This window comes from Mus musculus, chromosome 1 (genome assembly GCF_000001635.26).
Source record: "Mus musculus strain C57BL/6J chromosome 1, GRCm38.p6 C57BL/6J".
NCBI lineage: Eukaryota > Metazoa > Chordata > Mammalia > Rodentia > Muridae > Mus > Mus musculus.
The window spans coordinates 11,742,384-11,758,454 of NC_000067.6; the positions used below are offsets into that span (position 1 = coordinate 11,742,384).

Below are 16,071 nucleotides of genomic sequence, written 5' to 3' on the forward strand. Positions count from 1 at the left end.
GTTACAAGTTGAAACCCTGCCAACCCTTCCAAATGGAAGCATGAGAATGATTAATGCAGAAAGCACATTTAGAACCAGTAGAAATATTTACCGATGCCATAGATAGCACAATGAAATCAGGCTGTTTGTGAGGTATTTTCAGATGAAAGGGGCTTAGACTCTAGAATTGAGTCCAAAGTGAATACAGTGCTTCCCACTTGGAAAGCTTTCTCTATTTTGGTTGAATTTCTATCTATAAAGCAAACATGGATTGACTGACAAGGGAGAAACAGAAATGAAAGGAAATGAGTTAAAAATATAATCCAATGCCTCAAAGAAATTGTGAAGTGTATTTTCTGGCTATAGAGAAACAAGGAGAGGAAGAAGCATGGCTGAGTTTGGAAAGGAGTACTGGTGTAGGGATGTATGACATAATCAAACTCACCACGTGAGGATGGAGATCCTGGGGATAGTTAAAACAGATGTTTGTGCAGGCAAATAAGAAAAGATAGAAATGGAGCTAGGGACCACAGGAACTATTTGTAGAGTGGCTTCATTAATGATTCCACAGTCTTGAACTAGCCAGTATGGAACATTTGGGTTTTTTGTTTTTTGTTTTTTTGTTTTGTTTTGTTTTGTTTTGTTTTTTGACAGTTACAATAGGTATATTTTAGGGTTGCTTCTTTGTGGGACACCAAGAGGATTTGTTACCAATACCTGCTTTGGGCCAAACAGGAACTTGTCATCTCACATATATGACCTTGCCTGATTGGCTTTGAATTAGAAGCAAAGAGAAAAACACAGCAAAGAGAAAACACAGCGGTTGGAAGTTATCAGCTAGACTTTGATCGTCTGATCAGCCTTTAGGCTGAATGCTGCAGAGGAGAGAAGGTCAATGTGGGGTAGTTGGCAACTTGGCCTAGGGAGCAGGGACATTTTCTGCAGGACCAAAGCCAAGAAGTCACCAGGAGGCAGAGATAGGAGTTTTAAATTCTAGTTCCAATCCCAAAACAGGATGTTTTGGTCTTTGAGTGAATTTGATTTTCATGAAGTAGCAGAAATTGAGATATAGTTCAGGGTTGACAGAGAAGTGTTATAGTAATTATTTGATCTCAAATTGGGGTTTTTACCCTACCACACAACCATAAAAGACACAACTTTTGTTTTGAAAATAAGATTTAATAAGCACTAGAACTTGGCAGATATCTACCCTCTAAGCTATGAGACACTACTTCCCTATCAATAACTCCAAATTATAACTTGCTATGTTCCATCTGGGCTGTTCTTAACGCCAATTGGCCAACACTCATGGCCATGTATTCATAACTCGCTTAATCCACGGTGTCTCTCCTCTCTCCATCTTCTTCTCTTTCCTCCTTGACATAGTCTCCTCAGACCCCAAGCCCAGGAACCTCCCCCAAAACAAACAAACAAACAAACAAACAAAACCCCACCTATCTCTGTTCTGCCTAGCTATAGACATCTTTATTCACTAGTCAGGGATAATTTGGGTGGCAAAGTAACATATCCTCACTTGGGTACTTGCAAATTCTCATCTCTGGGGCAATTAGGCCTTGTGGGCCAATATTTAGCATCATAAAGCTAAAAACTAAACCTCAACAGAGAGGGACAGTTATAGAGACAGAGGTATGATTTCTTGCCATTTGCTACAGATTTTAGAATCAAAGGCATCATTTTGGGCCATTGACTGCCATTGACTCCATTACATTGAGGCCAAGGAGCACTACCAAGAAAAACTCATTATTTATGTTTAATATAATGCCCAGGATAAAAAATTTAAATTTGTAAAACACCTAAAGTGAGAACTTTAGGTGAGTGAGATTGAGTAGTACTCTCAAGTAGGTCTGAAAAAAAAAAAAAAAAAGAAGCAAAAACCCTTGTGAATCCCACGTTTCCTTTTGGGAAGTATGGTCAAATCCACAGTGCTGAGCATAGCTGACTTTTTACCTTTTAAAGATTCAGTAAGTCTCAGCAAACCCAAGACCTGATCTAGCACTGGGGTTTTTGGTTTATCGGCACTGAGATAGGCTAGATCTCTGGTAAACCTGACTCACCAAAGGACAAGACACCTGGGGGAGAATTTCAAAAGGTATTGGTAGTGGAGAAAAAAATGTCTGATAATGGAGAAGGGCAGAGGCCCACATATGACTGAAAATCCTTGTGTTGAAGATGTGAAGGGCAGGAATGTGTTCCAGAGGCAACAAACACAGTGAGACTTACCTCTCAATATTTTACTCCCACAAAAATTAGATAGTAGAGAGATGAATGGGTTTGGGAGAAATGCAAAGATGTATCATCCTTCTTAGACAAAAGTTCATTAACCTTGCTGAGCACAATGATACTGAAGGGAGAACTATAGGCTTGAGAGACAAAGACAAAGAGATCCCCTTTCATGGTCTCTTTTCAGGAAGTTAGAGATGAAGTAGTTCTTACATTGCAGGGAATTGGAGTGTGTAAATAAGTGATCTTTGAGATGGGCCACATGTGAGTTAGACTCTGTGACAGCCATCACAGAGATACTGGATAGAGAATTGAGACTGGTTGTATGCTGACCACAGTCAAGTTGCCATGGATCCTGGGAGAAAGTGTGTTTTGGGTTTGTTTCCAGCAATGTTTGAAGTCTTCCTGTGTGAGAAGCAAACATCAAAGGTTAGTAGCCCACCAATGGCCAACATTCCATAAATCTCACCTTGTAAAGTTTTATGTGAAGGAATTTAAATCTTTAATCTGTCTCACCTGGTAAAACTTGTGAACTCTAAGCTATGCTCACCAACATTCTGGCTTGAACAACTGTTCTCTTCTCCTTCTACCCTGCTTTCCTGTATTTAACTGGTTCTTTAAAAATTAGCCATCTGGGAATGATGGTGTGGTCAGTCCCCAAATGAAGGGAAAAAGCAGCCTTTGCCACCAGTGTCAGAAAAAACAAAAAAATCAAACAACAACAACAAAGTGAACTTCGTACCCTGATGTGCTTGCTAGCCCATTTTACCTTTTTTTGCAAAAAGAAGTTTCCTTGTCTGGTAAATTTCACTTTGTTTGTGTTTGTTTGTTGGAGATTGTGTTTGCATTGCCTGGTTAGGAGCTAATGGGCTCTGGTGGTCCCTTGTATTTAACTTCATTATTTGGCTGAACACTCTACAGGTCTTATTCTTTATACTTGTACCTGAAAGTATTACAAAGTAAAAACAAAATTCTAGGCCTTTAGGCCCAGGCTTGGGAATGTGACCTCTGTGACTCATTGCTCCAAGGTATGCTAATCATAAAACAGATAGTGACATTCCTCCACCCACCCCCTTCCTGGGTTCAAAGAGTGTTCATTCAAAGAAAGTCACCCTGACCATTGCCGGAACCCGCTATGCAAATGTGCTATTGTTAGGGGCTCTTAGAAACTGTCTTGAGAAATAACCCTCACAATTACCAGGTATTCCTCGTGACTCTTGTAACTTTGCACTTCCTTGTGACTCTTAACTGGTATTTTTGGTATTTTTCCAACAACGCCCTTCCCACCTCCTTGAGTTGTGGTTTCTTCCTTTAAATACCCCCTTATTCAGCTACTCGGCACACCACGGTCCTCTACCCCTGCGTGGTGTATGACTGTGGGCCCGAGAGCACTCTTGAATAAAAATCCTCTTGCAGTTTGCAGCAAGACCGTTTCTTGTGGGTGATTCTGGGGTGTCGCCTCTCCTGAGTCAGAATGTGGGGGAGTCCTCACGTTGTGGGTCTTTCATACCAGTTGCAAGTATTAACCATAGAGAGAGGGGAGAGAGAGAGAGAAAGAGACAGAGACAGAGAGAGACAGAGAGGGAGAGAGAGACAGAGAGACAGAGACAGACAGAAACAGACAGAGACAGAGACACAGGGACAGACAGAGACTGACAGACAGAGGCAGAGCTGCACTAATCTCAGGGTCTAGAGTTATGTATTCACAAGGCATTTTGATGCTATGTCCCTTTTAAACTTGGATTAATTTGTTAAACTGGTTGTAAAATATATCTTTTCAACAGTATAGCTTCAAAAGCTACAGAATCAATTGTGTTGCTACCAAAACACTTCCACATGTTTGTTGTAAGTGAAAGTGCACCAAGACCACTGAGTTAGACCACTCAGTAGAAACAAAAATATATCGGTTATCAAATTGTCAAAGCTATCTCTCATGTTGGGAGGTGGGTGAGAAGGAAAATGGCAGAAGAAAAAGAGTGGATCTTTGAGCAGATCCAGGCTGCTCGGAATGACTGAGAACCAGGAAACTAGTTGCCCTTGCCAAGTTAGTTGACCTTTGGTAGGGAGGTATTAGGAGAGATTCCCTGAGGATTAAGTAAGGTTTCTTACCTTACCCCCTTACAAGATTTTCTTCCCTGATAAACAGACCTCTACTCCCTGACCCCAGGCGATAATTGGGAATGCTGAACTTGGGCTTCTATTTACCCTGTCAGAGTCCATTCTGTTAAGGACATTGCCACAAATACAACCATTTTGGGCATCTACTTTGGGCGTAATGTGTTGCTTGCTGATGCCTACACTTAAATTTAAAGTGTGTATCTCTTTTTTTAAAACTCAAAGTGGTCTGGTGGTGGTGGCACTTGCCTTTATTCCCAGCACTTAGGAGGTAGACAGGAGAAATAGTGAACTGGAGGCCAGCCTGGCAAACAGAGTGAGTTCCAGGACAGCCAGGGCTACACAGAGAAACTCATGTAAGACTCTGATGAGCCTTAGCTACCAGGACGGCTCCTAGTGAATCACTTGGAGGTGGAGATAGATGCAAAAGCAAGAGGAGTTTATTGTTCCAGCATGCTGGGGTTATCTTGCACTCAAACAAGAGGTCACGACGACCTAGGGCACCCTGTTCAGCCAATTTTTATACAGTTTTCAAGGGTAGAATAGAGCAACAGCCACTAGGCACAATGTGATTGGAAGAACAGTGTGACTTTTAAACTGATTGGTCCTTAGGGAATGAGGTAGCAAAAGCTTCCCTTATCTTTGGAAGTGGGGGGTGGGGAGGTGGGTAGGAAGACAATGGTTGGTTCCTCCTGCAGTTTTCCTGAGGAATGTAATCAACCTCTCCCTTCTGGAGGGGAGGGGTACCTTCGTGCTCCATGACCTCTCTCTTCCAGGAGGGGATGGAGTCTTCATGTTCTGGGGCCCAGTGGAATTTTCCAAAATCTCTGAGCTGACCTCTTCACTCTGTCTTGAAAAACCAGAAGAGGAGGAGGAGGAGGAGGAGGAGGAGGAGGAGGAAATAAACCTAATGTTGCTTCACACTGACTGATCCTGATTCTTAGGTATAGGCAAAATCTGGCTTTATCTGAGTGGACAAGCCCCTCAAACTGTAGGTGGATGAGTCAGGTTGTATAGTTGTAGATGACCCAAGTACACCAGAGAAAATTGGAAAATATAATTTACACATGAGGTTTGGTTGTTTTTTTTTGTTGTTGTTGTTGTTGTTGGTTGGTTGGTTGGTTTTTTGAAAGAATACAAAAAGTGGTTTACTTCACAAATTACTGATAGGTAGGTACATTAAACATTGTTCATTGTTGAATTCAACAGGAGTTAATTCTCTCTGTCACTGTTTGTGTTGTTGCAGAAAATCTGGATGACTTAAGGATGGAGGGTGTAACCACTCTGGTACTTTCGGGGAGCAAATTTAACCAAGGTCGTCCTACTCACCCTGCCGAGCCACAGGCCAAAGTCACACTGAACATCTGTTCAAGGTGTGCCAGGTAAAACTTATACTTGTTGTGTGTATAGCTAAGATTTTGATGCAAAGAGGGTACTGTGGAAAGAAGATGGTTTTCCTAATTACTTTTGTTCTGACATTGGCCGTTTATCTTTGTGGGCAAGGCAACTTTGACCAACAAAGAATCAAAAAGTTTAGATTGTCTACTCAGCTTGAGATTGTGTTGTGTCCTTTAGCCTCTGTGGTTTCTTCCCTGCCTGCTCTTCATTTCTTTTTTCAGAGAAGGTTCAGCAAGCTCTGAACATTCAGAGCCACCTTTAAAACACTTTTCTAAAAAGAGTTTTGCTCAGGTATAGTTCAAATTCTGGTATGATTGGCTTTTTAGCCTGGCCTCATCCCGTTCACCTCCTGGTAAGAATTTAATCAGCTTGAGGCTTCCCAGTTTTGGCAGCTGGAAGCAATCTTTGCCAACACTGCATGTGGCCCAAAAAGCAGCTTGGTTTCTGCCAAGTCAGTTCTGGGCTATAGGCAACTCACCAAATACCACCAATTCATTCTTTTGTATGAACTAAATCTCATTTGCAAAGGGCTTTTAAGTCTGTTTAAATGCTAAAACAAGCCTCCTAACCCTATGTAAATGGCTCAGATTAGCAAGGACAATGTAGTAGCTGGCCAATTTTTCCTCTCCTTTCTGTCTGTCTGGTCTATTATGCTCGGTGAGAGGGGATTAGTTGCTTGGAAATAAGGAATGAGTGAGGGTAGGAAAATCAAATCCGATTCTTGTAGCTTTTCCTCTTTGCTTTTTACTCCTTTGGAAATTTTATTTTAATTGTTGCTGGCTTAGAAAAAAATAATGAAAAACCTTCAGAAAATCAGGGGAAGTTGTTTGAAGACAAGCAAAAGAGCAAAGTGCAAACACTGCAAACATATTTTTATTAGCACTCTGAAGAAAGCAATTAATTTTTATATAATGACCTTTCTACTATTGTAGGTCATCTAAGGAATAGATCTTTTGCATTTTAAACTTTGTAGTATTTTTATATAAGGAAAGTTTGATTAGATTGAGTTGATGCTTGGCTTTTCCTTACAATTATAGGCCTGTTGGGTACACTTAGAGAGGAATACCTGTCCAAATATCTTGCTAAACTATTAAAGATCAAGCTGAACAAACACCAAGCACACACTTAGCTCTTTATCATTCCACTTTCAAAATGATAGAGTTGGATTGTAATCACAAACAATCTGTATTTAAAGTGAATTTGTATCTGAATTTATTCGAGAAACACTCAACCAAGTAATGTCTGGTTCTTGATGCGTCAGGAATTGAATGCAGATGGAAGTAATTACAAGACCAGAATCAATACAAGCATTTTAATAAAGGATATGTGCTGTATGAGAGACAAGAACATAGAGAGTGAATTCTCAGAGAAAACTGCCCCCTGAGAAGAAATGGAAGGCCTATTATAACAGTTAAGAACTTATTCAGTCTTAGCTCAGGACTCTTGTGTGGGGTCTTGTGGGGAAATAAGAAGCAGACACCTCACTATCTTCTTAGGTAGAAAATTTCTCCATTCAGGACTCAGCTGCATGTGTAAATAGGGGCTAGGACCTAAATGTTTGTATATGGCACTTGGAAGGAGAAAAGGCAGACAAAAGAAAAGTCCTTGAGACAGAAAGTCTTGCCTCAGGTGAGCATAACTAGGGTAGGGTGTACTAGTATCCAAAACATTCCTTGTCCTCTAAAGCCATCTTGGGCAATGGCTTCTGGATTCTTCATCTCCCAAAGTAACAGAATACATTTCACAGTAAAGGTAGGTGAGTTTCAGAAAAAAAAAATGTATTAAAGGTGAGAGCATAAAAGAAAAGGGGCAAGCAGAATTCATGCACAATGGGGTAGGTTCTGAGAAAGAACTGCCATTGTTGGAAGCTGAAGTTTCTTAGGAAGAAACCCCAACAAGGATGAGGCTTCCTTCTTATCAGAAGCAGGTGCTACTCATAGAGGGAGAAGTACACATGGCAAGCACCCACAGACAGGAATTTCAATTGCTTTTTATGCTAATGTAGGTGGTATCATTCCCCTATTGGCTAGGGACCCACCTCTTAGTCTTTTGCAATTGGCTAGTCTTAAAAGACTCAGTACCAAAAAAAAAAAAAAAAAAAAAAAAAAAAAAAAAAAAAAAGAGAGAGAAATTAAGACACTTAAAACCTGAGATTGCTGGAAGAACTTCATGAAAATAAGTTTTACAAGTCAGAGGAATTAAAACATTTGCCAAAAGGGCTTACAAGGTTGGGGAGATCAAAAGATTTAAACTTCTTATTCTAAAAGAATAATTTACAATATTTGACATAAAAGACACACATTTAATTTGTGTTTTCTACCACTAAAGATTCTATCTAGGAGTTAATAAGGTTTTACTAGCTTGACATGTGCAGAGATGACCTGGTCAGTCCAGTTGTTCCCCCAAGAATGTCTTCATGATTTCTCTACCACGGTGTCTGATCTGGACTGGAGTTCTGGGCACACTCTCATGGGCTAGGAAAATACCTGATCACATACAGCTCCCAGGCTTCTGTGCTCATTTGTTCCTATGTAAAAAGAGAATAAAGACTAAAGGCAAGAAATCAGAACATGAAGCAGTTCCCCTAGACAGTTTTAGTATTTCTGTTCTCTAGGCCAGGACAGAGCTGCTCATAGAAGTGACATTTTCACTGTCTAGCCGACACAGAGCTGGTTGTCAAGCATGAGAAGCAGACTGGCTCCAGCTGGAGTTCGCATCCCACACTCCCCAACCAGCCTCTTTCTTCTGTTCCCAGAAGTAACACAAACTACTGGTTCAGTTTCCAAGCAGTCAGGGTCCAATTGCTAAAGACTGGGATATTTCTGTCTTTGGTGTGTCTCATATTTTTGTGTGTAGTTATATTTTTGTACCCACATTATCCATTATATAATCATATAAGGACATCACACATCTTAACTTGTATTTTTCAGGAAATTCTGAGTTAATATTACTGTCCGAGCTTCATAGATAAGGACAGTAAGGGACAAGTTGATTAAATAACTTCTTAAAATAGTGTTGGCCACTGAGAAAAGCAGTCAATTTTAGGTACAGACTCCTCTGTTGCTGACTTTTTGTAGTGTTCTTTCTTTTTCTGCTAAAACTTTGTAACATCCAGAAGCATTTTTCTTTTTTTCTTTCTTCCTTTCTTTTAAATTTTATTGAAAATAGATTTTGTTCCCTTCACATAAAACATCCCAATTACAGTTTCTCTTCACTCCTTCAAGTTCCTCCTTTCACCTCTGAGCTGGATCCACTCCCTTTCCCTCTCTCATTGGAAAAGAACAGGCTTCTAAGGGATAATAACAAAATACAACAAACAAACAAATAAACAAACAAAAAAGATAAAGATAAAACAAAAACTAACAGATCAGAACTTAGCAAAACAAACAGAAAGACAAGAGCCCAAGAGAAAGCACAAGAAACAGAAACTCACTTGTTCACACACTCAGGCATCCCATAAACTCACCAAACTGGAAGCTATAATATATACACAGAGGACCTGGTTCAGACCCCTGTAGTACCCATGCTTATTACTTCAGTCTTTGTGAGTTCATATGAGCTTTTCTCAGTTAATTTAGAGGGCCTTTGTTCTCCTGCTGTTCTCCATCCCTTGGGTTCTTATATTCTTTCTGCCTTCTCTTCCATGGGAGTTCCCAGAGCCCTGAGGGAAGTGATTTGATGGAGACATTCCGTTTAAGGCTGTGTGCTCCAAGGTCTCCCATTCTTTGCATAATGTCTGGCTGTGCATCTCTGTATTTGTTCCCACGTGCCGCAGGAAGAGGCTTCTTTGATGATGGCTGAACAGGGAATTGATCTATAAGTATAGCAGAATGTAGAATGTCACAAGGAGTCATTTTATTTTATTTAGAACAGTAGCATTTGTTTTCTATCCTAGGCCTCTGGACTATATAGTCTCTGATTTTTGGTTACAAAGCAGTGACAGGTTCATTCTTCTGGACTGGACCTTAACTCAAATCAGACATTGCTTGGTTACTCAAGCATTGTGTCACCTTTGCCTAGCAGGTAGGACACCATTGTAAATCAAATGGTTTGCAGCTGGTTTGGCATTTATGTTTCTCTTGGTAGACTGCCAAGTACCTTCCTGAATCAAAGGCACAAGGACTTAGGAGTAAAAGCTCTGTGTAGGTATTGGCCTGATTTCTCCATGTTCAATGAGTTCTGTTGGAATTATCTTTAGCAGTGGAAACTTGTGGATTTGTCATGAGCATAGACTATAATCCTGGGAATAGCCTGGGTTGTTTGGGGATTCAATGGGGCCCCTTTTGGCCAACAAGTCAATTAGATGTAACCCAATCCTAGTACTAAAAATGTCATTTGGTGAATAGAACTGTCCAACTGGGGCTCTGTCTGTCCCATTATTTGTTTGATTTTATTTATGTATGTATATATGTATATACATACACGTGTATGTTCAATATACGTATATATTTTGAGAAAGTTCTATTAAGTTTCTATACTATCCCTCAAACATCCCTTAATTTTACTTTTCTCTTTCTTTCCTTATTCCCCTTTCTGTCTTGCCTTTGTTCTCCCATTTCAAACCCGCTCATCCAACTGTAACTAACAATTCCTTTTCCCTCTCCTAACTCTATCTGTCTCCCTAGTCCCTTACCCTATGCCTACTCTCTGTGGTTCTATGGATTGTAACTTGGTTAACATTGACTTAACAGCCAAGATTCACATGTAAGCCAATACATACCATATTTGTCTTCCTGGGTCTTGGCTACTTCAATGAGAGTGATTTTTTCCCCCTAACTCCAGGCCTTTACCTGAAAATATAAGTTTTTATTTTTTAAATATGCAAGTAATACACCATTGTGAAAATGTACTACATTTTCTTTATTCAATCTTCTATTGAGGGACATCCAGGTTGTCACTTTCTGGTTGTTATGAGTAGAGTAGAACAAGACATAGAGAAGAAGAAGAAGAAGAAGAAGAAGAAGAAGAAGAAGAAGAAGAAGAAGAAGAAGGAGGAGGAGGAGGAGGAGGAGGAGGAGGAGGAGGAGGAGGAAGAGGAGGAGGAGGAGGAGGAGGAGGAGGAAGAGGAGGAGGAGGAGGAAGAGGAGGAGGAGGAGGAGGAGGAGGAAGAGGAGGAGGGGGAGGGGAAGGGGGAGGGGGAGGAGGGGGAGAGGGAGGGGGAGGGGAGGGGGAGGAGGAGGGGGAGGAGGGGGAGGAGGAGGAGGGGGAGGGGGAGGGGGACTCAGAATGTCAAGGTAAACAGATTTAGGTTTTGTCTAGTACATAGAAGGGAGACAGGACAAGAAGAGGAAAAATTATGCTTTCAGTTAGTAGTAAATATTTCTGAGCAACTGGATTTGGGAGAAGCTTTTATAATATATATGCCCATACTTTATTGAAGAGATTATTATCCTCCTGTCTTTTTATTATATCTTCATTCTATCCTGTTTTTTGAAGTTTCTCAAATAAACAACTTTGCTGTAAAGTGCTTTTCTGACCCAGTAATTGATAGATCCATTTGGATGACTCTTCAGTGAAGAGTCAATAGAATGTATTTGTAATCTTATAATCTTTGGAACAGTTTAGCATACTAAGTCTCTATTGAGGACTTGAGTTATTTCTCAGATCCATCTTTTTAAAACCAAAATAATAAGGAACAGAATACATGAGATCAAGGAAAAATTTATAATTTATCTGTGGTAGTTTGAATGTAGTTGTCCCCCATAGGCCAATTACATAGGCTATTACTTAGGGAGTGGCACTATGAGGTGGTGTAGTCTTGCTGGAGGAAGTATGTCCTGTGGGTACAGGCTTTGGGGTCTTCAAAGCTCAAGTTATACACAGTGTGGACACAGTCTCCTGCTAGATGCTTGTGGATCAAGATGTAGACCTCTCAGCTCCATATCCAGCACCATTTGGCCTAAATGTTGCCTGCTTCTCACTATGACAATAATGGACTGAACCCTTAAAACTGAAAGCCAGCCCCAATTAAACTCTTTATAAGAGTTGCTGTTGTCATGGTGTTTATTCACAGCAATGGAAACCTTAACTAAGACAGTCTCTATAAAACCTCCTCCTGAGCAATGAGCTTCAGCAAAGCCCTTGTACTCCACCTTTCCTCCTTTCGTGTGGAATTGTGTCCTAATGTTGGGGTCATCGTGATGCTTTTAGCCTCCTCTGTGGTATTAGAGATTCCTAGGCAATTGTGATACCCACCTCCCTCACACTCTGAAATTGGTATGTAACTAGAGACACTGGAGTGAGAAACAGGGCTGATTTCAAGCAGTCTATCTTCCATTACTTCCAAGTCAGCTAATGTTTAACTACCTAAGAGATAAGCCTCCTCCTCCTCTTCCTCCTTCTCCTCTACTTTCTCTTTCTCCTCCTCCTCTGCAATGCTGGTGTCCAAACCCAAGGCCTTGCATTCAGTGTGCTATGCCAGGAATATCTTCTAATATGGCATTAACCCCATACATAGGGGCTATAACCTCATGATATAACTACGTCCCTGAATTCCTATATTCTCATACCTTCATATAGCTTCATGTGGGGTTTATGTATCAACATAACCTTCACTTGCATGAAAATATTTGAACACATCCTAGTCAGTTACCAAGATTATATAAAACTATGTTCTCTCAAAAATCAATACAACTAATAACATTGGGCCTGTATTCATAATAACAGGAGTTCCTCTTGATCCTCAAGGCCCATAGTCATACTGCAAGTGCCTTTGTTTATGAGCCAGCCTCACTCCTTCATAACATTTGGTTTATAGAAACGCTGTGTGCAATAAGGAAGATAAGTTTTCCTTTGTCATTTGAGTATTTGATCATTTAGTATATGAATTAGCCAACAGGCTACTCATGGCCAGAGGGAGGAAAGGTACACATGCATTAATGTGCACAGAGAAATCACAGAAATGAAAATGAAGGAGCCCAAATTCCAGTAAGATTGGGAAGCTTCCCTACCATCTTCATCAGGGAGGTAACAGGAGAGATGCAAGTAACTTGAGAGAGAAGCAGCCTTTTGGAAAGAGGAATCACAGAAACTGTGACAGTCCTGTGGATGCTTTCCTCTGGTGGGCTCCCACAAATATTCTAGTATGCTTTGCTCTAGGATAAATAGAATCCATCTTCCCTAGTTGAAGGAAACTGAGATCATTTTGGAGGATCTGTCTGTCAGCAGCTAAGGGAAGATATTTTCTGTATTTGCTACTTTCCTTGCTTCTGTGACAGAATACTTAACAAAAGCAATGCAAGGAAGGAAAGGTTTATTGTGCTCAGAGCTTGAGTCCATCCTGGCAAAGACGTCATAACTGGAGCAGTGTGAGGCAGCTGGTCACATTAATCCATAGTCAGGAAGTAAAGGGACATGAAATCTGGTCTCAGGATTAGTTTTAACTTTAAAGCACTCCATGCATTTCAGGATTAACTAGCTAAATTACCCTAACCTAGACAATCCCTTATAGACATACCGGATGCTTGATGACGATTCAAGGTCTTGTCAAGTTGACAATCAGTATTAACTACCATAGGCTGCCATTACAATTTCTGTTTCTCAAAGCCTTTAAGTCAACAAGATATATGCAAATAACAAATAGTATATAGCATATTTTTTTTGGCTTGTATGTCCTGTGCTACTTCAGTTGAAACTACAGGAATGTGCAGTGCCTGGAGGAAGTCCACAGACAGACCCTGGCCAGGACCCTGGAGGAAGGGAGGAGTCTGCCAAAAGACCCTAGTCAGGACACTGGAGGAAGGATTCAGGGCAAAAAGAAGACAAGATCCTAAATGCCTCTGGGATGATCAGGTGTGGTGTTTTGTGTTAACTGTCAGCTTGCCTGGCTTTAGAGTCATCGTAAACATTAGTTCTATAGATATCTCTATGACAGTGTTTCCAGAAAGGATTAAATGGGAGGGAAAATCCACCCTGAATGTAGATAGCACTGGGCTTAGTCTTGGAGCCAGGAAGGAATCAAAGAGCTGAGGCCGTGCAGCATGAAGCTTCTTTTGCTCTGCTTCTTTTTGACATGAGATGAGTAACCCCCTAGTGTAGGTTCTTACTTCCATGTTATTCTGCTCAGTGACACAGGGCTAAGAAATCATGAGTTGAGCATTCTGAAACTGTAAGCTAAAATAAATCTTTCCTACTTAGGTTTTGTTGGACATCTATCACCATGATTAAAAAAAAAAAAAAGAATGAAAGAAAGAAAAAGTAAATCAGTATACCAATATAGGCCTCATTTTTTGGCAAAATACAAAGAACCAAGTTGGGTTAGTTACTTTGTGTGGCTATGATAAAATACATGAATGAAGGTTTATTTGGGGTTTGGGTTTGATGGGGATAATCTTCTTTTTGGCTAGTAGCCACTTATGAGTGCATACATACCATGTGTGTTCTTTTGTGATTGGGTCCCCTCACCCAGGATGATACTTTCAAGTTCCATCCATTTGCCTGTGAATTTTACGAAGTCATTGTTTTTAATAGCTGAATAGTACTCCATGTGTAAATGTACCACATTTTCTATATCTATTTCTCTGTTGAGGGATATCTGGGTTATTTCTAGCTTCTGGCTATAATAATTAAGAATGCTATGAACATAGAGGAACATGTGTCCTTGTTATATTTTGGAACATCTTTTGGGTATATGCCCAGGAGTGGTATAGCTGGGTCCTCAGGTAGTACTGTGTCCAATTTTCTGAGGAACTGTCAAACTGATTTCCAGATTGCAATCCCACCAGCAACAGAGGAGTGTTCCTCTTTCTCCACATCCTCGCCAGCAGATGCTGAGTATTTGACCTTAGCCATTCTGACTGGTGTGAGGTGGAATCTCATGGGGTTGTTTTGATTTGCATTTCTCCTATGAGATGACTAAGGATGTTGAATATTTCTTTAAGTGCTTCTCAGCCATTTGAATTTCCTCAGTTGAGAATTCTGTTTAGCTCTGTACCCCACTTTTTAATAGGGTTCTTTGGTTCTCTGGAGTCTTAACTTCTTGAGTTTTTTGTATATATTGGATGTTAGCCCTCTATTGAATGGAGAGTTGCTAAAGATCTTTTCCAAAGAAGCTAGGAATACCCATAATACAATTCACAAAACATATGAAGCCCAAAAAGAAAGAAGATGACAACGAAGTGTGAATGCTATAGAGCTATTCAGAAAGGGGAAGAAAAAAATCTTCAGAAATGCAGGGACAAACAGTAGAGCAGAGACTGAAGGAAAGGCCATGCAGAGACTGCCCCATTGAGGGATCCATCCCTTCTGCAGACACCAAACTCAGATACTATTGTTGATGCCAAGAAGCACTTACTGACAGGAGCCTGGGATAATTGTTCCCTGAGAGGCTCTGCCAGAGCCTGACCAATATAGATATATGCTGCCAAACATCGGACTGAGCACAGGGACCCCAGGGGAGAAGTTAGGGCAAGGTCTTTAAGAACTGAAGGGGTTTGCAACCCCATAGGAAGAACAATATCAACTAACCAGACCCACCAAAGCTCCCAGGGACTAAACTACCAACCCAAAAGTACACATGGGGGTACCCATGGCTCCAGCTGGATATGTAGCAGAGGATTGGCATATCAGGCAACATTGGGAGGGAACCCCCTTAGTCCTGTGGAGGCTTGATGATCCAGGGTAGGGGAATGCTAGGGCGCTGAGGCTGGAATGGGTGGGCAGGTTGGGGAGCACCCTCATAGAGGCAGGGGGAAGGGGGGAGAAGGGAATAGGGGGTTTGTGGAGAGGAAACTGGGAAGGGGAATAACATTTGAAGTGTAAAAAATAAAATAACCAATAACAAAGTGAAAAAAGAAGTCTATCGCCACCATGGTGGGGAGGTAGGCAGCAGGCAAGTAGAGCAGGATGAGGAACACTTGTGTGTGCGGAACTGCAAACACAAATCTGAGAAATGGCACGGGAGAGATTGAAAGGCTTTCAAGCTCAATGGCGTCCCCCAGCGGTGTACTTCCACCGGCAAGGCCTCACCTCCTTAATCTACCCAACAGTACCACTAACTAGAGACCAGACATTCAAATGCCTATGGGTATATTTCTCATTTAAACCACCACGTAGGCAACTGCTTCTAATCAGATGTACTGAGCAAGTCAGAGATCTAATGTTACCAATTAGACCAGCAGGAAGAAAATGACTTAATTAAAATCAGAGCCAAAGGGGGCTGAAGTGATTGCTCAGTGGTTAGGAGCCCTGGCTGCTTTTCCAAAGGATCTAAGTTCAATTCCTAGGACCCATATGGCTGTTTAAGGTTATAACTCCAGTTTCAGGAGATCTGACATCCCCACACAGACACACATACAAGCAGAACACCAATGTAAATAAAAAATTTTAATAATAATAATA

At 40.9% G+C, this 16,071-nt stretch overlaps 1 protein-coding gene across 10 annotated transcripts in view; it reads left to right on the forward strand.

Moving 5' to 3' along the window:
• Positions 1 to 16,071, forward strand: part of A830018L16Rik (RIKEN cDNA A830018L16 gene) — a 562,288-nt gene that overhangs the window by 328,769 nt on the left and 217,448 nt on the right. For 8 of the 10 annotated variants that reach the window (XM_030254977.1, XM_006495544.2, XM_006495540.3 and 5 more), the window contains one exon: positions 5,582 to 5,717. In XM_030254977.1, coding sequence (XP_030110837.1) covers positions 5,582 to 5,717 — 136 coding nt within the window. The remainder of the gene's footprint in view (positions 1 to 5,581; positions 5,718 to 16,071) is intronic. The other 2 variants (NM_177173.6, NM_001310451.1) reach the window with 1 other exon arrangement.